A 25,930-nucleotide genomic window follows, 5' to 3' on the forward strand; every position below is an offset into this window, starting at 1 on the left:
CGTTGCAATGCTGTTTGGTCAAATTCGCGCATTCCGACAAGGCATGTCATAAATAACTGGTAAGACACCGCCATTATTTAGCAAGCGACCACAACATAATGAACACCGCACTCGCCAAGTCAGCCGCGTGCCTCCCCAATCGTCAATGTGCTTGCCACAAGCCTAAGCGGAGCGTCTGCGCCCTTCACGCGTCTACGTATACGCTGACCCGAGCGCAGGCCACGCCTTAGTCCACTGTGTATCTGGAAGTACTAGTGTTCAGGAGACGTGGCGAAGCAAAAAGCAAAATTAAGGAGGAAACGGGGGGAAATTGGAGTTGCTGCATCGATTGCCTTCCGAGTTGGGTTGAAGGGATGTGGAATGCCGGCCGCTCGCATGCGAATATTAGGGCTCAAGCTGCATGGTGCGCCGCCTAGGGAACTACACAGGCCATATAAGGTGCATGCTGCGCCGCATGATCGGGACGTCCAGTATTAAGGGACATTACGAGAGATTTGGATAAAGGACACTAAAACTGACACTGCTTCTGCGCCTGCCGAGCATCTTGCACAGCATTTGCAAGCCGAAGAAGCGCATGCTCATGAACTCCAGCGTGTCCAGAATGGGGACCGCGGAGCGGAGCGCGTCGAAGAGGCCCCTGGGCAGGTAGTCGTCCGAGCGGTAGCTGCTGAGCTTGACGTTCCCCAGGTTGCGGCTCAGCCAGAAGTCGCGCAGCAAGAGGAAGTGATTGTGGGTGACGTGCGACTCGCTCAGTTCCACGAACTTGATGCAGCAGTGCTTCATGAGCAACCAGTGGACCAGCCCGAACAAGTACCGGTGTTGCATGTTGAACACGTCGGAAACCAGGCGACTGCGCAGACACGCCAGGGCCAGCTCTCCAAAACGGACTTCGCGTAGCTCGAAGTTGATGAACGACGGAAATTCGTTCCATATAGGACGCTCCGCGAGGAAGAAGTAGCCGTTGTCCGTGCTGCTCATGCACGACATGTCGTGGTTGACCGGGCGATGGCTCAGTATGCTCCAGTGGTAGCGCAGGTTCGAAGAGAGTTGGTTGACCGGCAGGCATAGGATGGGACATCTGCCGAGCAGGTATGCGGCGTACTCGCGCAGAAGGTCGCTGCTTCTGCGCCTGCCGAGCATCTCGCACAGCATTTGCAAGCCGTAGAAGCGCATGCTCATGAGCTCCAGCGTGTCGAGCGTGGTGACCGCGGAGCGGAGCGCGTCGAAGAGGCCCCTTGGCAGGTAGTCGTCCGAGCGGTAGCTGCTGAGCTTGACGTTGCCCAGGTTGCGGCTCAGCCAGAAGTCGCGCAGCAAGAGGAAGTGATTGTGGGTGACGTGCGACTCGCTCAGTTCCACGAACTTGATGCAGCAGTGCTTCATGAGCAACCAGTGGACCAGCCCGAACAAGTACCGGTGTTGCATGTTGAACACGTCGGAAACCAGGCGACTGCGCAGACACGCCAGGGCCAGCTCTCCAAAACGGACTTCGCGTAGCTCGAAGTTGATGAACGACGGAAATTCGTTCCATATAGGACGCTCCGCGAGGAGGAAGTAGCCTTTGGCCGTGCTGCTCATGCACGACATGTCGTGGTTCACCCGGCGATGGCTCAGGATGATCCAGTGGTAGCGCAGGTTCGAAGAGAGTTGGTTGACCGACAGGCACTGGCTGGGGCAGCTGCCGACGAAGCACGCGGCGTACTTGCGCTTGCGGCTGTTCCATGGTCCGACATCGCAGACGCTTTCTTTGGAACATCGCTGGCGCCTCAGGTTCATCAGCATCATCAACCGCGGTGCTCGAGCGGTGCCAGGTTGAACGCTGCGAAAGACGAAATCTCTGGAACGTCGGCCTGCACGCAGTATTGTACCTCGCTCGGTGGACGTGAGGGTCTAGGGCTTCGGTACCTACAGGAATCGAGCGAAATGACGGCTATCAGACGCGGAACCAGACGTCTGAGCGTTGCAATCAATGGCAGCAACTGAACGTACCAGCGCTCGTGGCCGTTGCCCGTGCATCGAACGTCTTCGTCTTCTTTATTTCGAGAAGTGCCTTCGCTGCTTTCGGACATATGTTTTTCCACATGGAAACACTAGAAACGTGCAGATGAAAAAATAGAGGGAATTGACGAACACCAATGCACAAGCGCAGATTGCACTTATTATCAGGTCACGGTGAACCTTTTTTTTACTGTTTCACGTTTCTCCTATATCAAGGAACGTAGTGCTTGAACGAAAAAGGTGTACCCCATTGAGTTTGATACAAAAACAAAAATGCTCGACAATTACGATACTTCCTATGGCGAAATTTGAGCGCAGCTCGGTACGTGTTTTCATTTCGCGATATTGTCACGTGGTCGTGACGTCAAAGAACGCAGTAGCAATACTGTGAAAGGCAAAACTAGCTTTTATTGGGCGAACCTGTGCCCACAAAACAGGCTTCAGTTAACGCACAACGAGAGCGGCGAACACACTCGCCGATCGTCGAAAATCTGATTAACGGGTCAAGCGCGTCGGCTTTTATATATCAATCGTCGACTGTTCTAGACTAATCGCTGGCACCCGCGTGTCTTTCACAAAGTTCTACATTATTTGCGTCGCGCACACATGCAATCAGTTTACACAAGGTTCGGTCACAGACAGCGGATGGAACAGTCGATAACATTCTAGAAGCTTCCGATACATGCAGGCGCGTCCTTCGCAGTGCGTTAACATTTGTTAGGCGGTCAAACGTGTCGCCCGATAAAGACAACTACACGTGTCAATATATTGCGGTAAAGAATTTGCGACCGAACTCACCGCACTGACTGGCATTGTGCCAGTGCCGCCAGCGCCTTCGTAGAGGGAGGGGCATTATGGGATAGCTGGCGTTATGAGCGGCATCGGAGCGAGCTGTGCAAGAAGACGACGAAGGCGCGAGCAGTGGCACGAGCATGTTGGCGCAGTTACGCCGTGCGTCGCCGATGCTCAACGCAGTAACGTGCACCTAAGAGACACGCTCTAAAACTAGAGGGGACTATGGTGCTGCTTTCTACAGGAGCAGAAAGCGGGTTGGTTCAGCCAGAATGTGTAGGCATTGGATATATGGTTCGTACGAGGATATGCGTAAACTTTGTCCTAGCATTATTCGTCGTCGTCGTGTTTCAAGCTCATCATGTTCAACAAAGAACCGCGTTACAAATAATTAAATGAACTTTATCAAAATTGTCCGGCAGCAGGATTCGAACACAGGATAGCACAGTAGCTCAATATTGAAACAATTGCGACACAAATGCATGCGTTCACAACCGGCATGATCACCCTTAAAAATTTATCTTGGGTAAGGCAACGCGATAAAACGCTTTGCGCGCTTCGATTTGCACACCTCGGCAGGCAGGAACCGCCGCAATTAGAATTGATTGTGGGTTTTCGCGCACTCTTATTGCCTTCTGCATTTATAAAGAGTATAGATTGCTTTGACGTTTAGGCCAATTAAGGCACAAGAACGTCTGAAGCCACAAGAACGGAGATTAGAAAAGTCCATGTGCATTTAACCATCATTCCGATGGTAGTAGAACGATCGCAGTGCCCGAGTTTCCTTTAGCAATTACTGTAGAAAACTCTATGGTGTAGCCCACGGCAGCCGTAACCAAAGTGAGCTTGAGTTGTACTGATGGTGCTGACATTTTATTACTACGCGTGACATTGGTCATTCCTGTTGCCATAAACATTACTGAGGGTATAAAAATGAGTTTTTCTAAAAAAAGCAATTTTCTAGAGTAGATTTTCTAGAGATTTTCTAGAGCAGATTTTTACCAGCAAAGCCAGCGCTTTCCCGACTTTAGCAATGAAAGAGAGCCGTGCCAGGTGGAGTCCCATCACAGCTCAAGTGCCTATTCTTGGCTAATTCAAATGCTAGGGTGATTGAACATAACAGATCGTCGTTCCTAGCTAAAATATTACCTTTGGATGACTACTGATGCTGCGACTTCGCATAAAAATTGCCATGACGTAGAGGCTTCCTCTTAAACCAGTGACCCAAAGTTAGAGATTGAGAAAGGTCTTTGCTGCTAAATTACCACCTTAAACAAGCAGGACGTGAGAAGAAAGCGCTTCCCTTTCTTCAATATAGCATTATGTCTTTTGGTGCCCTGGGTAAGATGGCGGCAGCCTTCAAATGTCCTCACTGAGGCATGAAATTATTCTTATCTTTTTGTGAATATATGCTGAAAGAGTGGACAGAAACGTGGTGCTTCTTCTGACAGTGTTAGATCTGAATCTTCAATGTTTGTCCAGTTCTTATCCCCCTCAGCGAATGGGAAATAGTGGGCCTTTGTGCCTTTGATAAAACGCACATCATATTGATTACGTCAGAGCTCCTTTCTAAATGCTCTTTTCATCTGGTGATATGGTTACATGTGCTAAATAACAAGAAACCTTAAGCAGAAATTTAAACATTACTGTCCAGAACGTGCAGCGCTGGAGGTACACGTGTCAGCCGATCCCGACGATCACCATGATCGTGGGGATCGGCTAAAGTAAAGGAAGGAAGATCAGCTAAGTAAAGGAAGTACTTGGAAGCACGTGCCTACCAATGTGTTCTTTTCGCACAGAATACTGGATAGACATAAATGATAGACGAGACGTAACGGATATTACATCCTCACTACAGGTCACTCAATTCTTTTTGGCGTTTGCTGATGAAATTTCCGGTGTTCGCGTAACCAGGCATCTCGCGCCTCTGCATACTGCGTCACTTTCACTGTGAAATACCATCGCTTGAAGCTCCGCAAATGAGCTATCCCCATCTTTGTCAACTTTGGTACTCTTTATTTCATTATTTTAGTCTTGGTCAACATGTCCAGCCTTCTGCTGTATTCTAAAGTGCGAACGCCATACAGAGTTTCTCTGCATGTACTTCGTTTTACCCAAACGAATACTCATTACCATTAGGCGCCGATTACGGGGAGGCTAGGGTGCAGGCCATTTGCACTCTCTCGGCACCCGCCACTTTCCAGCGTGTAATGGACATGGTATTGGCTGATTTGAAATGGCAGACTTATTTATGCTATCTTCGGCTGGTCGCTTCCATCCCCCGAAGCAGAGTCGGGCAGATCCGGGCTTCCCCGAGCTCAGAGGTAGAGGACGAGCGCGCAAGCCAAACGTGCGACTCGCTCTCGGAGGAGGCAATGGCAGATGCTAAACCACGTGACTACTACCAACGTCCGATGTTTCGCTTATCGAAAGCTCCCGGCGCTGCCGGGAAAACCGGCGGACGCGCCGGCGGGACGAGCGTTCGTCGCAGCTGCCTAGGTTGCCTAGGTTACGGTGGGCCGTCGCCAACAGCAGCAACGCGGCTCTGCGATGACGTTTCAATTTCGACGACTGCTCCGACGACAGGGCTCGGAGCGCCTCAGAGCGCTCGAAGGTGGAGGAGAGCAATCGAGAAGAACCAGCCGAACGCAGGGCGGGCACCCTCTTTCAACCAGCCGAAGACAACGCCGCTCGCGAGAGCGCTCCAGAGCGCTCAGAAACGACCAGTCGAAGATGGCATTAGTCTACCTTGCTGACGTCGTCATCTTTGGGTAAAACTTCGGCGACCACGTTAAGCCTCTTGCGACAGTGCTAGAGGCAATCAAGTCATCTGGGCTGATCCTGAAGCCGGAGAAATGCAACTTCGCTTAAGAAATTCTTCTGTTTCGGGGACACATGATCAGCAAGTCAGTAGTTGTTCCTGAGCCACCGAAAACAGCTGTCATTCCAAGCTTTCTGCAGCATGACGACAAGGAGGCCGTGCGCAGCTTTCCTGGTCGGTGTGCCTATATATGAGCGTTGTAAAAAAACTTATCTCGCATCGCCACGAAATCCGACGTAAAATTAAAAGGGAAACACCCAAAGTCGAGGCATTGAGGAATAGAAACGACGCGTGCAGTCACCACCAGTCCTTCATTTTATATATATACGCATTAATTATACAAAATGCATATTACCACTCAATGAATGATAGTAGAGGTGTTCAAGAGTACCTAACACTCCGAACTAATTTAGTAGTTCCCTTTAGTGGAACGAATAGCGCTGCGTAACATATCTAATTATTCCTCCCTTCTTACCTATTACCGCCCGATTCATGGCCGATCCCCCCTATTAGAGGCGAGAATTTGGAGTGGCGCCCTCTCGCGAGTGACGTCACGGCCAGGACGGTCGCTCGCTCCGGTTCGCTCGGCTGACGCGTGCGCTCGTTTCCTTCGTGCATACTTGGGGTATTGGCGGCTCGAGCCCTACTTACAGAGGAATATTTCGGATTATTTCTGCTGCCATGCCTCAACCGCAGTTTCTTCTTCAAAATGGCGTGAATCGAGAAAATTTGTGACTTAGATATCGCAAGCTATGCAGCGCTCAAGCGCTCAAAGGGTCTACTGTTCCTGCGATGCATATATGCGCCATGTCTGTCCATAAATGCTGCTTAAAAGGAATGTCTGCAAGCTCAACACGCGAAGTTATGTATGATGCTACTCTAAACACTTAACATTCTCTAAGTACTTAGCAGTGAGAGCCATCGCATGTTACATGGAAGGAAACCTTGATATTTGGTGTCAATTAACATTATAAAATCATGTTAGAAGGAAGCTTTCATCATGATTCTTATTACTCTGGTGAGTTTTAGGCAAATGTGGCAACTGTATTAAGGCCTAAAAGGAAGAGTTAGGCGCGCATTTTTTGTGAAAAGGTTTGGTACTGCTTTCACCATGCCCTGAAACAGGCACCCAGAAACTCATTGGCTGTTAACACGACGGCGCATCATGTATTGTGTGTGTATATATATATATATATATATATATATATATATATATATATATATATATATATATATATATATATATATATATATATATATATACACAATAACATACGAGCAATCACATGAAAGAAACTTTCGTTGTTAAGATCGAGAACCAGTCAACATCAAGCGATGAATTGTGTCATAGTGGCCCTCGCTAGCTTTTCTCGACGACATGGCACACACTCCTCCCGCAACGGAAGCAACCGACTGTCGTTATGGCGAGGCAAGCATTGTTCACGAAACCGAACCGTTCACTACAACTTTCAATTGAAACCATGAAGTAGCTCCTTACAGCGCCAATTACAATGCCTATAGCATACTCGACGCACTACAGCACAGCTTAGGCTCCCTTGAAATGGAAAATTCACATTCTGCCTCCCCGTGTCTCGACCCTGCGTTGTTTACTTATACAAAGTGAAAACTATTCCCTTCGTCAGTACGTACAAGAAAACCTCGCATACCCGCCTCATACTCACACAAATTCACTTGACTTTTGACCTCCACTGGGGAACAATGATATATGTGCCACACTACTAATGAATGAGGCTTCGGTTTCTTGCTGGCTGCAGCGAAACGGCACAAAACAAATATTTCACTTAAATATTTGGCCCGAGCAACTAGTTTCAGCTCTCCAAAGAGGTTCATCATGTCTGTTTCTCAAGCAATAAGCACCTGTAAATTGCTCAAGTGAGCTGAACGTGCAACATAGAAAGGGAATAAATATTAGCACATTCCTTTCCGTGTGCTGCAAACAGCTGTAAGCCTCAATCAGCTTTGTTTTAAATTACCCCCCCCCCCCCCCTTAAGTTTAACCGGTGCAGAACAGCCTTTTGAGAAGCAGTTCAAAACGCAAGTGTTGCTGGCAGAATCTTAACTGCAGTGTTAGTTAAGTCCTCGTGTTACTGCCGAGCGTTTCTGTGAAGAAATAGAGCAATTCGATATTATACCATGAACTACTCGCCGTCAGCAAACATGTTTTAGTGGGTTAACATCAAGATAAATGTTGTACAAGTCATATAGCCAGCGTTTGATTGTGACAAGCATGTTGCACCATGGTAGGTATGAAATCCTAATTGGATTCTTATGTGCTGTGCTTTTGCTTCTATGCTTTTATTATTCACGTGAGCTACCGCTGCAAAGTGTAGATCCGCGCATGAAAAATCCGTAATGGACTGGTCTGAGCTCCCTCGAGTGGCACTATAAAAAATTATGGGGTTTTACATGCCAAAACCACTTTCTGATGAGGCACGCCGTAGTGGAGGACTCCGGAAATCTCGACCATCTGGGGTTCTTTATCGTGCACCTTAATCTAAGTACACGGGTGTTTTCGCATTTCGCCTCCATCGAAATGTGGCCGCCGTGGCCGGGATTCGATCCCGCGACCTCGTGCTCAGCAGCCCAACACCATAGCCACTGAGCAACCACGGCGTGTCAGTGGCACTATAGCGTTGCCTTTGAGAAATATACTGTTGTCTAGGAAATAAGCTCCTTGATTATATTTTCGCGAATGAAGACTTCTTAAAAGATACATTTGAGAGGCCGGTCATAAGTATACAAGCATGGGGAACGAGAGCGAACAAACGGAAACACTGCAGAGGGCGCCCAGGCACCACCCGAACTGCAGCAGACGACAGGCGCGAGTCCGTGCCCTGACGTCACGCGAGCGCCGCTCGCAGCGCCCCTCTAGGTCGTTCTAGGGGCTAATTGGGTTGAGCCATATCCGTAGGCACCAAACGGAACCAAGCCGAGCGTGTTGCCGAGTGATTCCCAGCCATCGTGCTGCTTGAACGAAGCTTCTTTCTTTGCGTGGACACCTGCCCCAGTGGCTGAGGGTCTATGGAGCTTTGCTGCTGAGCACAAGGGCCCGGTGGCGCGAAATGCAAATAAATAAATAAATTAATAAATAAATAAATAAATAAATAAATAAATAAATAAATTGTTAGTTTGCCGACATCTCGATACGTGTAAAGGAATCCAAGGTGGTCCAAATGAATTCCTAGCCGCGTACAACAGCGTCTATCGGAGTTCAAGCTTAGACTTTTGGACGTAAGCGTCCCCATTCGGTCGTCGGTCAGCTTTCACACTATTTCTACTTTCTTGCGACGCATCCAGCACATGTGGAGAAATACACGTTACAGGAATTACCAGAAAAGTGAAAAGTGCGATTATAGGTTCTGAACCGGTCTTCATCGTGCATTTATTGTTTCCTCCAGAACGTGGTTCAGTCCTAATCACCCGGCACAGCTCCGACTACGGCGCTCAGCAACCTAATCTAGCCTTAATAATTTTCACTTATCAAGGTTGAGTTTATTCTCCTTAAGCGGAGCGTGTCCCAAAGACAGCACAAACGAAACGCTTGCATGAGAGAGGCACGTAGCCCATGCTGGATTGAATCACATGGATTGAAGACGTGTGCAGTAGTTGGCTGCTAAAATAGTGACTGTCACATTAAAAAATGGAAAGAACTTGTGTAGCCATGTTCGCGGACCGTCACTGCAACTGTCCGTACATTTTACCGGCACTTCGATATGCGCTGCTTTCTTCGAGGATACAGAAGCTTGCTCATCGGCCAGCGTTGTATCGCTAACCTTATAGTACTAAAGCCCCAGAACGTCGGCAAGAGTGAGTACTGCTCATTAAACAATGACAAAGGGAGCAGCGCCGCTTCCTGTCGTAGTATGTTTCGTGCACAGTATCTTGAAACATATACCCCTATTTGCACAGAATCCTACGTCCACGCTATCGCCAACGTGTAAATAGGTGAGTGGGCGCACACTTGAATATATGCACAGTAAATGACGGACTCGATAGTGTACGAATGGTCGAAGCTGAATGTTTCGTGACAGTGCACGATACTGCTGCTAGCGATACAAGTCGATATACAAGTACTACGATACAAGTGTAGCGATAATACATATTTTCAACAATGTATTACAACGGACCATACGGCTACCTTTCAAGCCTGGCGCGCAGCAAGAACAAATCTATCGGAACTGAGCATACCTGCGTGCGATTAGGCAGAAATAATCAGATAGTGACCGCATCAAGGAAATTAGTTCAGTCAGAAATGTGCCAAGCCGCTGCTTCGAAATATTTTCCAAATAAAAAACGGAGAGCAAAACGCACTAGCCCTGATTTAATTCATGAGCGGAAGGTTTGGATAGTTTGGAATACATGTTTAGCCTCGCTTTTAGAAAAAGCATGTTATGCGTTGCTCACGCCATTTCGGCATAGCCTAATCATCTTGAAAAGTGCTTTTGCATCTTCTCTGAAGCTGTGGCCAAAGATTCGTGTCGTCCACCCAGTCACCGTCTGCGATATCGCCGGAAACAGAGGTTTGCTAAGCCGCACCGGCGTCATGCAAACCCATTGTAAACGCGGAGGCAACGGAGGCAGTTGAGGCACGCAATGGAGGCGTCACCACGTGATCAAACATGGCAGCGCCCACGGGATCACCGAGAAGAGGGTCAATACATCCTAAAAGCATTGATTATTCGGTCGAGAACACGTTTATTTACTTATTTATTTATTTGTTTATTTGTCTGTTTCTTATTTTTTTATTTAGTGCCAGCATTCATAACGACCATTCTTTACCAAACCAAGCATTATGTAGGTATGAACTGAAGTTGCATTCTGCGTGGCATGTTTAATCTTGCTGCCGTTGCAAGCATTCTTATGCCATCGAAGACCACTGATGTCACCGGGTTTCAAAAGAAGCATTGATGGGAATAATCACGTTCTATTTTGTTTCCTTCGTAATTTAGTTTGTGCTTGATTTTAGTTCCTGCAGGCTCAGGGTGTCCTCGATCAAAATAGACGAACAGCTACAATGACATTTTGTACAAATGTTGATTGAATTATATGTTGCCAGTTATCTGATGACTAGCGACAGGGTGTTAAGGCACTAAAAATGCTGTTCAAGGGTCTATCATAGGCATTAAAGGTGTTACTTAAGGCATATAATATATAGGTGCCAAGTACTCGTGTTTATGCATCTTTAGGCTTAATTAGTAAGAGCTTCCGCTGTGCATCCGAACACAAATTATGGCTTTCTTAGGAAAACAGCCCACTAAACGTCTGTTAAATAAATTGCACTTTATTTTTATATAAAGCATAATGAGGCAAGTTGGCTAGGTTACAAGCTATATGTTATATGTTACATAGGCACAATAATGATGTAAGGTGAAAAGAGGCATTTCGACTAAACTTCCGTTCTCTGCTTATGACCCATCAGGAAGCAGTAGTGTCTGGTGTAATATTCATGAGCATAACTAAATATATCAAAGGTATTCGGCCGTATTTTTTGCGTTCCACCAATCAGTGCCGAGTATGTATGCATGTCGTGCAATGGAGAAGTCGGATAAACACGTTGTCGGTGTTAGAATATCAGAAGACAATGCTGATGTAGAATAGAGCAATGGGTTGGATCATTTCACTGTGCAGATCTTGCTATTGACTTGATTATTCCAGAGTTGAATAGCGTTGCCTCTGTCGTCACAGACGTCACGGGTATCCTAGCACCTAGTGGGCCGTGAACGACAGCAGATAAATTGAGGGTTCAGACTTGCAAATGAAGTGTATTGTGAGAATGATGTCATTTAACTTCGCCTCCGTAGAGACGAAATGCAAATGTGCCCGTGCACCATGCATTGGCTGCTCGTTAAAGAGCCCCGACCTCGGCAGTCACAGTTTATCAGGAGTCGACTCGCTGCGGCGTGCCTCATAACTACATCATGGTTTTGGCGCGTAAAATCGCAAGAGTAATTTTTTTAAATTTACTCCCGTTACCCCCGCATCTACTTATCATACCCTCCGCCCCTCAGGGTGATCTTTGCCTGTGTTAACACAGACATGTATGGGCACAATAATCATACGAATCGGAACTGTAAGACGTCGTAGAACATGCCCCGTAACAGTACTTATCCACGGTCAGCAGAAGCTAAGAGGTGCCATACCTGCTGTTAGCAGCGTGGATGTGAAATATGGTACAAGGTTGGGCCTTTCTCGAGTGAAGAACTACAAGCAGCTATCTCGTCACCCACGTCATATTCAAATCACGGCCGGATTGCTCGCCCCAACATAACACCCTGTCACGGTTCACGTGTACCGTGTAAGCTCGCACTGACGTTACCGCAATCCAATAGGCAGCAGCGTAACCTGTTCCTCACTTGATGTAAGCCTCTTTCGCGCTTCTTTAGTCGCAATCGAGCGTACCTCGTCGCCAAATTAGCGTCGCGTGTGTTTATAACTGAGCGTCATGACGCTGTGGAGTTAGCGCTATGTCTCTCCGATTTTCAAACATGAGTGATTGGTTACTTAAGCCCACAAGATCTTATCTGTGCCATGAGAGACGTCGAGGTATATAGGGGGCTTCGCAATAATCTCGACCACCTTCTGTTCTTAGACACGATCAGTTTCCCATAACCTAAAGGGAATTTGTCATCAATATGTCAAACAGGAACTATCAAAAATGAAAACGAGCGCATCTACTTAGAACGAATTTTTAAACTAGTATTAGTTTTGAGATACGCGTAGTCAAACTTTCGGCAGAACTTCATTGCTGTTCAATTTACTTATTTAACAAGTCGAATTTTAATGCAGGGAAACTCGAAAGTTACTGGAACACCAATGCCTTCCATCGCAAACTTTGGGAACGTGCATCTCGGTACTCGTGTCATCATCAGAATTCAAGTCGATATAACTTTCGAAGTCATCGCCTAAAATTCGTTAATGTAATGTGTGTCGTGAAATAAAAACGTTGAAAATTTAATTAGCGATAATTCTTTTTATTGACAAACTGATTTAGCTTTCACATAAGCAATGTCGGCGTCAGAGGGAAATCCAGTTTTAGTAGCATTGTGCTATATGCCACTGGTATTTCTTAAAAACTCTATTCACGATAAAAAGGAAAATGAAAGAATGCTATACTGCTATGTGTTTTAGAATGTACGGATTACACTTTCTAAAGCACATCTGGTTCGGTGTATTGAATGCTGCAATGCGCATTTGACCACACCTATAGAGGACACGTTGATTCTACTTGCCTAGTGAGCGCATAACGAGGCAGACAACCCTGTGCATAGTAACGTCTTTGTCCACGGCGTATCAGGTGATGATCAGAAACACAACACTCGCGCTGATTTATTTCCCGTGCTACAACGCTGCTCGGTAAAATTCGCGCATTCCGACAAGATACGTCATAATTAACTGGCGAGACACCACCATTATTTAGCAAGCGACAAACAACACTCTCAACACCGCACTCGCCAAGTCAACCGTGTGCTATCCACATTCGTCCATGTGCTTGCCACAAGTCTAAGCGGAGGGACTCTGCCCATCACGTGTGTAATTACGCTGACCCGGGAGCAGGTCACGACTTAGTCCACTGCGTATCTGGAAGTACTACTGTTCGTGAGACGTGAGGAAGCAAGAAGCAAAAAGGGAGAGGGGAAAAGAGGGAAAACCGGAGGTGCTAGAAGTACTCGTACGTGCTCATACTCCACAGTGTTACAGTTTCCGATTAGTAGAGCATCGGAAGGGCAGCAACTATGTGCGAGGCACAGCTTGCGAGTACTATGAACTCTGGTTCTGCCCGTCAATAGTTGATCACGAAACGAGTGTTCCTTGAGGAAAGCAGGTCCATCATAGCAAATGGCTGCGCTCGGGCAAGAGAGGTCAGCAAGTGGTGTCGCGAAATCATACAGGAAACGTCTGGAGTCACAACTATCGCGCCTTCTCGCTCCCAGATCAGGTTTAGATTAGAATTTTTAAAGATCGCCTGTGGCAGATGACATAGTTCTTGTCATCGAATCGGGTTATTCAAAAAAGCGGAGATGATTAACAGAAGAAATCGAAACACATATTCAACTGATTAATAAAAAAATAACTGATTAACTTCTGCATTGCTTTATGGCACATATTCGTATATACGAATTGTAGCGGATGAACTTGCAAGACGTATACACTAGAAGTTATTTTCCAGGATGACACCACTCACGAGATATCATTTCCCAAAGTGTGGGACGAAATGCATGAGCGTTCCAGTTACTTTTATGCTTCAGTGCATGAAAGAGCGTTTTGTTAAAGAAGGAATTGCAACAGACAGACAGACAGACAGACAGACAATGAACTTTATTTGATCCTGAGGAGCTTCAGCGGAGGCCCCTATCGGGGACCCGCGGAAGCCGCTGGCCGCGTCCAAGTTGGGGCAGGAACGCCGTGATGTTCCGCCCTTTCTCGGGCCCTCTGGATTGCCTCTAGTTGTGTCTGGAGCGATGGGCTCCGGAGTGCCTCTTCCCAGTCGGCTTCGCTGGAGAGAGGGCCGTTAGGTAACGCGGGGCATTGCCAGAGCATGTGCGCTAAGGAACAATAGATCTCATTACAGTCCGGACAGCTCGAATCGACGTCTCTGTAGATACGGCTGAGAAAGCCCAGCGAAGGGAATGAGCCCGTCTGGAGCATTCTAAGTAAAACTGTCTGAGACCTGTCTAACTTCGGGTGAGGAAGAGGATAGGCCCTTCTGCTAAGCCGATAGTGAGATGTTATCTCGTGAAAAGTAAGGAGCGGATCGTTCTGCTGGATTTCATCCTGTCCCCATAAGGCCTCCATGCCGCCGCGGCGTGTTAGATCTCGCGCACGGTCATGGGCAAGCTCGTTGAGGTTAGGTATGTTCTGATGAACGTCCGCACCCATATGGGCGGGAAACCAAGAGATGAAGTGAGTGCCAGCGTTCGTTCTCTTTTCCAGAATGGAGGCAGCCTCGTGGGCTAGGTTACCCGATTCGAAAGCTTTGATGGCCGCTCGTGAGTCGGTGAAAACGTTGGTGCGCGAGGGGTCGGTCATGGCCAGGGCTATGGCGACCTGTTCCGCGACTCCACTTGAAGCAAACCTAACCGACGCCGAGGAGCGTAATTCCCCTTTGCCGTCAATGATTGCCAAAGCGAACGTGCTGGAGTTGCCGTACTGAGCCGCGTCGACAAAGACAGTCGAATCCTGATTCTCACTGGCCTTCTGTAAAATCGCCCCTGCTCGGGCTTTTCGTCTCCCTACATTGTATTGCGGGTGCATATTCCGAGGGAATGGGCCGACCACAAAGGCTGCTCGTGCCTCCCTGGATAAGGTGATTTTCCGTTCATTGAGTATTCTTGGAGCCATGCCGGCCTCGTCTAGGATGCGTCTCCCTGCCCTGGTTGACGAGAGCCTGACTACCTGAGCGGTGACCTGCGCTTCGATCACTTCATCAATGTCGTTGTGCATACCGAGTTTGTTTAACCTGTCCGAGCAAGTGCTTACTGGTAACCCCAGTACCTTTTTTATGCTCTTGCGCATGAGAATGTTCAGCTTATTCTTTTCGGTTTTGGTCCAGTTAAGGGCCGAGGCTACATAGGTGATGTGGCACATGGAATTGCAACAACAGCAAATTTTTACGGTGAGCTTGATGGTGCATACCTCCAAACTGGTGGCGTTCGTTGAGTTCATTCCGCTTATATGCTCGTTACGAACGCATTGGAAATATGAAAATTGAAGTATGTGCCCAAAGGTAATTAATTAAAAAGTTTAGTGCATTTTTGTTTCGTGGAATATGCGCTTAGATTTCTCATGCAAGTAATGCCCGCCTCTGTGAATAATCCGGCTCCAAGACTACAATTATGTTATCTTCAACAGGCGAGTTTGGAAAATTCCAGAAAACTTGAAAATTATCCCCCCGTAGAGTGCATGACAGAACAACACTGCGGACATAGCCGAGTACTCTAGACTGCAGATATTAGCCAAAGCCGGCCTGCCAAAGACAAAACTCTTTCAAGGGAATATCATTGAAAATGCGGCGCGCAATGTGCGCGAATCCTAAAGGTAATTGCGATCATGAAGCACTGCCCAAAATTCTTTTGCGGATGCCCTTATTATAGATAATTGTGCATTGAATGCCAAATAAGGTGGGGCAAAGTATCATAAAGCTAACGAAGTGCGAACGGATGGTTTCCGCGCTTCAGAGTGTGTGCTGTTATTCGAAGAACCTCACGCAAGGAAGTATTAATGCTGTATACGAAGACAGTAACGACAATACTCACGCGTACAACGGACAAGTCAGGTCTTTATACACGCAGGAAAAAGAAGACAGAAAGCATAATTGTGTTTCAACGTTTGTGCACATCGTACTTACACACATCGTACACAACGATCGCTTCGAGTCGGAACGGCTGCTATCAGACGGTAATTAACGTCCAGGCAGCCTGAAACTTTCTCTCCAGATATCTGCATATGGTCACATACGAAGAATTTTAGACAACGACCCCATGCAGAGTTATGTCGAAGAGGCATGGGATGCCTCCCACACGCACCTATATTATCGGGCAGCTCAAGCTGCATGGTGCAGGGTCTAGGGAACTACACATGCCGGATCAGGTGCGTGCGATACCGCATGATCGGGACTCCTAGACTTCACGGGCGCTGTGACACGTTTTGACAGAGGACAATAAAAGCACATGGTATATTATTATAGACTGTGAGATTACCTTTCATTTACTCCCTCAGTGAATAATTTCTCTGAAGAACAGAAATTATCAGCGAAAAAAGTTGGCGTTGAACATGGGAGTTTTAATTTTCATATCGTCCAAACTGTATAAGGGCACTAAAAAGATCCATTTAGTGCAATTCGAAGTTCTAGATTTTGAAACGTCTCGAGCAACGCGCCTTGGTCGGCGACGCAGTGAACGGCGCCGCGAAATCTTGGTGTCGCCCTTATGCGCCCGGTGCCCTGTTGCTCACGACGAGCTCTTCGATCACTGTGCTGCGAAACGCAAAATCGTCGCGAGCGTAGCAGGAGTCGACCGCAGCGAGGAGCTCGTGGACGTGGATCTGGCGCTGCACACGGAACACGTTACATCAGCGCGCCTCGGTGTCTCGGCCTGGGGCACGTCGATCCTGTTCTCGAAAAACATGGGCGCGAGCAGAGCATTGCAATAGCCGAGTGGGTCACACAGCATGGAGCTGCAGACAGAAATTCGAGAAGCCATATTTACGCCCGGCAGCGTGTCGAGCGTCGTGACCGGGGAGTGGAACGTTTCGGTGAGGTACCCGGGAGAGTAGTCTTCCACCAGGTAGTGGCACACCTTGCGGCTCAACCAGAAGCCGTCCCGGAAGAGGAAGTGGTTTTGCGAGATTCCTGGCACGCATACCTCGAAGAACGTGATGGAGCACAGCTCCATGAGCACCCGGTGCATTCCCACGAACGAGTGCCTGCGCTGCATGTTGGAAGACACTGGGGACCACGTGTCCGTGCAGATACGCTAAGACCGGCGCTCCTGCACGACGTGGGCGTAGCTCAAACTTGACCCACAGGAATTTGTTCCATAGGGACAGGTGCGCGAGAAGGAAGCAGACGTTGTCCTCGCTGGCCGTGCGGCAGTCGTCGTGGTTCACCCGGCAATGGCTCAGGATGCTTCGCAGGTAGCGCAGGTTCGGAAATAGCTGGTTGACCGGCAGGTATAGCTTCACGAACGTGATGCAGCAGTGCTCCATGAGCAACCAATCGTCTAGCCCGAACGAGTACCGGCGTTGCATGTTGGACGCGTCGGAAATCAGGCAACTGCACAGGTCCGCCAGGCAACTGTCAAGTACGCCTGAACTGAGTTCGCGTAGGTCGAAGTTCATGACCGACAGAAGCTCGTTCCAGACAGGAAACTCCGCGTTAAGGAAGTAGCCGTTGGCCGTGCTGGTCATGCACGACATGTCGTGGTTCACCGGGTGATGGCTCAAGATGCTCCAATGGTAGCGCAGCTTCGAAAAGAGGTGGGCGACCGACAGGCACTGGTTGGAGCAGTTGCCGACGAAGCACGCGTCGCACTTGCGCTTGCGGCTGCTCCATGGTCCCACATCGCAGACGCTTTTTTTGGAACGTCGCTGTCGCCTGATGTCCATCAGCATCATCGACCCCGGAGGTAGACTGCTTCCAGGTTGGACGCTGTGAAAGTCCTTGGAACGGAGTCGGGCCGCACCCTGCATCGTGCCTTGCTCAGTGGACGTGAGGGTTCAGGGTTTCGGTACCTACTGGAATCGAGCGAAATGACGGCGATGACAGCCGGAAACTATACGTCTGACCGTTCCAAGCAATGGCGGCGACTGAACGTGCCAGAGCTCGTGGCCGTTGCCCGTGCATCGAACGCCTTCGTCTTCTTTATTTCGAACAGTCTCCTCGCTGCTTTGGATGATGACGACGATGATAGTGATCTAACGACGTTAAAGACCATTTTCAGAGCGCAACTCTTAGGCGCCCGTTCCCGGTTTGAGCGTCGGCATCCCACGGCGTAACCGCGCATGCGTACTCGTTGATGATGAAGCCTCACTTAATGGCACAAGCCCATTATGGGGGATAGGCCACGAATAGTGTGGTAATACGATTGAAGAACAAAATAAATTGGTTAACAAGTAAATACCACAATAAAAGGAAAATTAACGAATAAGCCAAGATGAAAAATACACTGTTAATACATGTGAGAAAGGAGTGATCAATACGATGGTCAGCCTTGCCTTGATAGGAATACTAACAAAACTAGTTGATCTAATACATAAAGTAAAGGATCTACTTAAACATAAGGAAGTAAAGTTTTGAATAATTAAATAATAAGATTCTGGCTATGAATTTGTGCTTCTACGTCTTGAATTTTTTAATTGAAGTAGAAATACATCGATTGTGGAAACTACGAAATATTATTAAGGCAGTCTTTTTGTGTCACATAGGAAATTATAAATGGCTAGGCAAACGTTCCTGTGGCTGTATCATAATACCGTTGCTCCAAGGGAGAGTATAACAGCGGTGTTTAAACGCAATCCTAGATTTTGAAGAGGAATTTCTAGACATCGTTTTCGATGAGTAGAAAACCGCCGACACGATAATAAAAAATAATCTATTGATTCCGCCTCATTGCGGAGGTAGCATAAAGGGGATACCGCTAGACCACATCTGTGCAAGTAAAATTAAGTGTTGGAATACGGCAATGCAGCCTTGTAAATGAAACTTCGAATTGCCGGTTAGGACATTATTGTCGGTTCCAAGAATAATTTAGGTGCATAAAATCTGTAGATTTTGCTAATCACAAGGCTTTTTTGTCTTCGGTCAACGAAAACTGCCTTTATCTGGCTGCAGTGATGTGTGCAGTTGCCGGCAGCACAGATATCACGGGACCTGTTGAAGAAGCTTGTGCTAAGCAATCGGCTATTTAATTAATATGAATGTTTGGTATCCTGGGACCCATACTAAATTAACTAAACTTACGTGAGTCAGAGGTAATGTGTAAAACGTGTTCAATGCTCTCGACTTTGTAGACGCATTGGGTGTGCTGCATACAGATAGAGAATCTCTGACGATGATAACTTTTGTAGTATGAATGGGGTAATTTCCGCAAGTCAAGAAGTATTGCCAAAAGTTCGGTCTGAAAAATTGATGTGTAATCTGGTAGGCGAAGTGAAAAAGAATAATCGACGGATGATGAGTACATTCCCACGCCTGCCTTCTCTTCACACGAGGAAGCATCAGTCGCTATTACGTTTATTGGCAAACGGGCCTAATATTATTGTAAATGGTCATTCAAATATGTTGGGGGCAGAAATTTCGCATTCTTTGGAAAAGGTTTGGAAATTCAATTTTGAGCGACCCTAGAGACCTATCAAGGGGAATGATTTCCCGAAGGCGAACATTTAAGGGTACAAATTGTGCTTTCACAAATACAACCTCTGGGGTATGCAACCGTGACCACGTGTTTTCAAAAAATGAATTTGGTTCACTAATTAATGCACAATCTCTACGTCGTAGAGAAGATTCATAAGTTCTTATTAAGTAGGTTTGCACCTTAAGCACGCGGAATTGCGTGTGAAGAGCACGTAAGCGCGCTTCCTGGTATAATAAATTATTAGCAACGAATTTAGGAAGACCTAAACATAGTCGAACAGCTTGTCTTTCTAAAAGAACAAGTGGTCTTATTTTATATTGTGCACTTCCGGAGAACAAAACACAGCCAAATTCTAGAACCGGTCGTACATGCATACGACAAATCACAATTAACGTGTCACTTCGCATACCAGAATGCCTGTTACTGATTATACGTAGTAAACCTATGAGTCGTGTCCCCTTCGTTGCAATATTTTCTATGTGAGAACGGCAAATAAGTTTTCCGTCATATTTGATACCCAGGTATTTAGGCGACTCTACCTGTGGAATGGTTCTCTGATCATATACTAAAACTTTATTGGCCCGGAAAGCGGAAAAACAAGCAGTGGCACTTTTTTTTACGTTTAGTGACAGATGCAGATTGCGACGCGACGTTTCTAGAGTACAGAGGTACGTTTACAAAGACAGGTGAGGGGAATTGATGTCTCTTGCTGTCGCCAAAAATGCGATGTCTTCTGCACTGACATAAAGATTCATATCCTGGTGCAGTGCTATTGGACTCATCAATAGGTTAAATTGTACAAAAGACAGGACAGCCCCCTGAGGCACCCCTATTTTCTGATCGAAATTTCTTGAAGAAAAATCGTTCTGAAAGCAATTAAATTTTCTGTTTCTTAGAAATTCAAAAATCTATACCGTCATATATTTCGGATAATTGTAGGACTGTAATTTGTCCAGCAGTAGAGAGTACTCAACGCTGTCATAAGCTTTCGCTATGTCAAAGCACTAACTTCTTTTCTATGTTGCGCAAGTTGGATGCGGCTTTCCAAATCTACATGCGCACACCAAATGGAGAGACCGGACCGGAAACCTATTTGACTTGGGCTCAGTAACGAATTTTAAGATATATTATCTATCATACGCTCATATAAAGCTATTTCAATTCGTTTTACCAAACTTGATGTAAGAGATATAGGTCTAGTGTTGTCGAGGTTATCGCCAGCTCCTGGTTTTTTAAGCAGCAGAATAATTTTGGCTGTCCTCCATTCTGGTGGAATCCAAGAATTCTTTAAAGAATAATTCACTGTGTTCCGAAGGTAGATAGAAGACATTGAAAACAACATTTTTAGGATGGCATTGGAAATACCGTCAGGACCTGGAGCTGAGGCAGGCAGAGATCTCAGGACATTAGAGAGCTCTGACACTGTGACTTCCAGAAAGTCATCTGCGATGGGAGGCCTTAATGGCCCATTCGGCAAACGTGATGTTAAGCGTTGCGCTAAGCTCTTTCCTATGAATTCTAAAGAATCATTATCTCGCGTGGCGAAACAATTATCGACTCAATATTTGCTGGTGTCGATAAGAATTTTCTATATCGAACGAATCTGAACAGAGCTTTTTTGTTGCTGGGCTTAGAGAGGAAGTCTTGATGTTCTTCGTCATACTCGTATTTGGCATTCGATACTGTTCTCTTGAACGCAGCAGCTGTGAATCTATAATCAATCCAGTGACTCGGACAATGATTGTAAAGTAATTTCTTCCACGGGGCTTTTCGTCGTTTATAATCTTGCGTGCACTCTGAGTTCCACCAACGAGAGGTAGCACTTTTGCTTATGTTAACATTAGGTTCAGACTTTTTAACTTAGCTTTTTAATACAGAGGAAAGCTTCATGGCTTTGCTGTCATTGGGTACCGTTATCTGGGAGTGGAGGACCATTTTCAAGACACTCTGAATGAAATTTCTGGTAATTGAAACAAGTCTGGCCCGGAGACTCTAGGGTAATAACAGTGCATACAACATCAAACCTAATAGGTAGATGGCCACTATTTAAGGCTGAGCCGACAGTAGACCAGGAAGTTATGGAAATCCTCGAACTGGCAAATGTCAGATTCAATGCTGATTCAGAAAGACCCTGAACAAACGTAGCTAATTTCAAGTTTAAGCAACAATAATTTTGATTAATTGCCCAGTCCGACAATCGCTTTCCACATGAGTGCGTTTTGAAACCCCAAGACGCATGATGCGAACTAAAGTCTCCGGCTATCACAATTTCTTTCCTACAAGATTTGGCAACGTACGCTATCATGGAAACGAATATTTCGAACACCTGTGGGAAAATATGTGTCAACTAAGGAAAATGGAGAACAACCAGGAATAGTTACATCTATTGCTAGTATCTCACACTCCGTAGACATATACTGATAGGCTATTTTTACTTTGGGGCATATTTAGTTGTTATCAAGAAAGCAACTCTTCCGCTTCTCGATGGATGGTCCAATCGAAGTAAACGATAATTTCTTATATGAAAATCTTGGTCATTGGAGAGCCAAGTCTCCTGCAAAAGAATAATGTCGGGAGAAAGTTTTGAACAAAAATATGTTAAGTGTATAGGTGCAAAAATAATGGAACGGCAATACCACTGTAATACCTTTAAATAACCTATGATTAACGAATGTTTAGTTTAGAAACCGCTTCCTCTAATATACTGTCTTTCAACAAATATTTCTTGAAAATACTTTCTTTACTCTACTTTGCGGGTTATGATTGAGGGACAGAGCTGGAAGAATTAGGATTCGAATCTGACTTGGAAAGACTTTCACAAACTTTTTGGTTTTTGAGTGCAGGACAGAGATCGATGAATTATCATTAGGTGATCTTGTGCGTTTAAGCGTCGGGAGATCCATTTTTACATCCTGGTTGTTTTCTGACACTGATCCAGAGAAGAATCCGTTGTCGGTCTGCTGAGTTGAAGTTAATGGCCTTGCATTTTCTGCGTTTTCGACAATAACTGATAACTGATAACTGATAAGTGCATTGCGCTATATGCCACTGGTACAATAAAAAGGACAAATAAAAGAAAGGTATAGTGCTATCTGTCTTAGAATGTACGGTTCACACTTTCTCAAGTATATCTGATTGAGTGCATTGAATGCTGCAATGTGCATTTAACCAGAACTATAGAGGACACGTTGTTTCTGCATGTCTACTGAGCGCATAACGAGGCAGACATCCGTGTGCATGGTAACGTCTTCGACCACTGCGTATTGGGTGACGATGAGAAACTCAACACTCGTGCTGATTTCTTTGCCGTCTTACAGTGCTGTTCGGTCAGATTAGCGCATCCCGACAAGATACGTCATAAATAAGTGGTGAGACACCGCCATTATTTAGCAAGCGACAAACAACACGATCAACACCGCGCTCGCCTAGTCAACCGTGTGCCTCCACAATCGTCCATGTGCTTGCCATAAGTCCAAGCGGAGGGAGTGCGCCCGTCACGCGTTTAATTAAGCTGACCCGAGCGCAGGCCACGCCTTAGTCCACTGTGTATCTGGAAGTACTACTGCTCGTGAGACGCGGGCAAGCAAGAAGCAAAAAGGGAGAGGGGAAAGAAGGAAAAGTGGAGGCGCTACATGTACTCGTACGTGCTCATACTCCGCAGTGTTACGGTTATCGATTAGTAGAGCATCGGAAGGACAGAAACTATGTGCGAGGCACAACTTGCGAGTACTATGAAATCTTGTTCTGCCCGTCAGTAGTTGATTGCGAAGCGAGTGTTCCGTGAGGAAAGCAGGTCAATCATAGCAAATGGCTGCGCTCAGGTAAGTGCGGTCGGGCAAGCGGTGTCGCGAAATCATACAGGAAACGTCTGGAGACACAAATATCGCGCCTTCCCGCTCCCAGATCAGGTTTAGATTAGAATTTTTAAAAATCGCCTGTTGCAGGTAGCATATTCTTGTCGTCGAACTGGATTATTCAAAAAGGTGGATATTATTAACACAAGAAACCGAAACACATATTCAACTAATTAATAAAAATAACTGATTTACTTCTGAATTATTTCACGGCACATAGTGGAATTCACGAATTGTAGCGGGGGGCCTTGCAAGATGTATAACACATGAACGTAATTTCCAGGATGATACCACTTTTGGGAGATCAGTTCCCACAGTGTGGAAAGAAATCCATGGGCGTTCCAATTACTTTTGTGCATCAGTGAATGAAAGTAATTGTTGTTAAAAAAAGTAATTCGAAGAACAGTACACTTTACGGTGAGCTTGATGGCGCATACCTCAAACTGGTGGTGTCCTGAAAATTAATTCCGCTTGGATGCGTCTTACAAACGCATTGGCAATGCGAAAATTGCAGTATGTGCCGAAAGGTAATTAATTAAGAAGTTTAGTGCACTTTCTTTGTTTCGTTGAATATATGCGCTTAGATATCTAGTGCATGTAGTGCCCGCCTCTGTGAATAATCCGGCTCCAAGACTACAACTATGTTATCTGCAACAGGCGAGTTTGGAAAATTCCATAAAACTTGAAAATGATCACCCGTAGAGTGCATGACAGAACAACACTGCAGACATAGCCGAGCACACCAAAATGCAGATATTAGCCAAAGCCGACTTGCGAACGACGAAACTCTTACAAAGGAAAATGATTGAAAGTGCGGCTCAGGCACGTACCCAGGATTTTTTTTCGGGGGGGGGGGGGGCCACCACGTCAATCATCATCATCATCATCATCATCATCATCATCATCATCATCATCCTGCTTTATGTCCACTGCAGGACGAAGGCCTCTCCCTGCGATCTCCAATTACCCCTGTCCTGCGCCAACCGATTCCAACTAGCGCCCGTGAATTTCCTAATTTCATCGCTCCACCTAGTGTTTTGTCGTCCTCGATTGCGTTTTCATTCTCTTGGTACCCATTCTGTAACCCTAATGGTCCAACGGTTATCTAACCGGCGCATTGCATGAGCTGCCCAGCACCATTTTTTCCTCTTCACGTCAATTAGAATATCGTCTATACCCCTTCGCTCTCTGATATAAACCACTCTTTCTCTCTCTTAACGTTATGCCTAGCAATCTTCGTTGGATCGCTCTTTGCGCGGTCCTTAACTTGCTCTCATGTCTCTGCCTCATATGTCAGCACTGGCAAAATGCACTGATTGCACACCTTACTTTTCAATGATAATGGTAAGCTTCCAGTCAGGAGCTGGCAATGCCTGCCGTATGCAATCCAACTTATTTTTATTCTTCTGTGAATTTTCTTCTCATGATCAGCGTTCCCTGTGATTAATTGACCTAGGTAAACGTACTCCTTCGCAGTCTAGTAGCCGACAGGCGATCCTGATCTCTTGTTCCTTCGCCCGGATATTTATCATTATCTTCATCTTCTGCATATTAATATTCAACCCCACTCTTACACTCTCTCCGTTAAGGTCTCCAATCATTTGTTGTAACTCGTTTGCATTGTTCTTGAATAGAACAATGTCATCAACAATCCGAATGTTGCTAAGAGTTTTGCCGTCGATCTTTACTCCTAAGCCTTTCCAGTTTATTGGCTTGAATTCTTCAAAGCATGCAGTGAATAGCTTTGGAGAAACTGTGTCGCCCTGTATGACCCCTTTCTCTATAGGTATCTCCCTGCTTTTCTTGTATAGAATTAAGGTAGCTGTATAACCTCTGTAGATATTCTTACGCGAAGGACGAGTCAGTAAGACGAGAAACTATTTACATATTATATTTACAACAACGGTTGCAGCGAAGACCGGTCAGATTCACAGCGCGAGCCCAGTTCGTTCTTCCTCCTCTTTTCTGGAGTGATGGCACCCACGCGCCTCGTTCAAACAAACAAATACCACACGCATGTAGCGCTATTTTCCAAGCTTTTTACGTAAGCGTTCTCTACTTCTTTATTACGTAGTGCCTCTATGACTGTTGGTATCTCTACTGAATCAAATGCATTTTCGTAATGTATATAAGCCACATAGCGAGGCTTATTGTACTCTGCAAATTTCGCGATAATCTGATTGATGACATGGATGTGATCCATTGTAAAGTATCTCTTCCGGAAGCCAGCCTGTTCCCTTGGTTGACAAAATCGAGTGTTGCCCTTATTCTATTGGAGATTATTTTGGTAAATATTTTATATAATACTGGGAGAAAGCTAAGGGTCCTATAATTTTTCAATTCTTCAACGTTTCCTTTTTTGTGGATTAGTGTAATGTCTGCATTCTTCCAGTTTTCTGGGACCCTTGCAGTCGATAGACACTTCGTATAAAGAGCCGCCAGTTTTGCAAGCATTATGTCGCCTCCATCTTTGATTAAATCGATAGTTATTCCACCTTCTCCTCCCGCTTTTCATCGTTTCATGTCTTGCAGGGCCCTTCTGACCTCATCGCTAGTTATAGGATAGTTTTTGTATCCTTTTCATTGCTGTTTCATTA

General features: G+C 46.1%; 1 protein-coding gene across 1 annotated transcript; it reads right to left on the bottom strand.

Annotated features, from left to right (window-relative positions):
- Positions 1 to 46: 46 nt before the first annotated feature.
- Positions 47 to 2,269, bottom strand: LOC135905772 (uncharacterized). Its single transcript, XM_065436824.1, has 2 exons — positions 1,987 to 2,269; positions 47 to 1,902 (listed from the first exon to the last, which is right to left on the bottom strand). The coding sequence occupies exon 2, from the start codon at positions 1,780 to 1,782 to the stop codon at positions 484 to 486; it is 1,299 nt and encodes a 432-aa protein (XP_065292896.1). The 5' UTR covers positions 1,783 to 1,902; positions 1,987 to 2,269; the 3' UTR covers positions 47 to 483.
- Between the last annotated feature and the right edge of the window lie 23,661 nt (positions 2,270 to 25,930).

Source organism: Dermacentor albipictus, chromosome 1 (assembly GCF_038994185.2).
Source record: "Dermacentor albipictus isolate Rhodes 1998 colony chromosome 1, USDA_Dalb.pri_finalv2, whole genome shotgun sequence".
Taxonomy (NCBI): domain Eukaryota; kingdom Metazoa; phylum Arthropoda; class Arachnida; order Ixodida; family Ixodidae; genus Dermacentor; species Dermacentor albipictus.

What these genes read in the sequence shown, in the direction of transcription:
- LOC135905772 (XM_065436824.1), bottom strand. Translation starts at nt 1,782, where the DNA reads ATGATGCTGATGAACCTGAGGCGCCAGCGATGTTCCAAAGAAAGCGTC.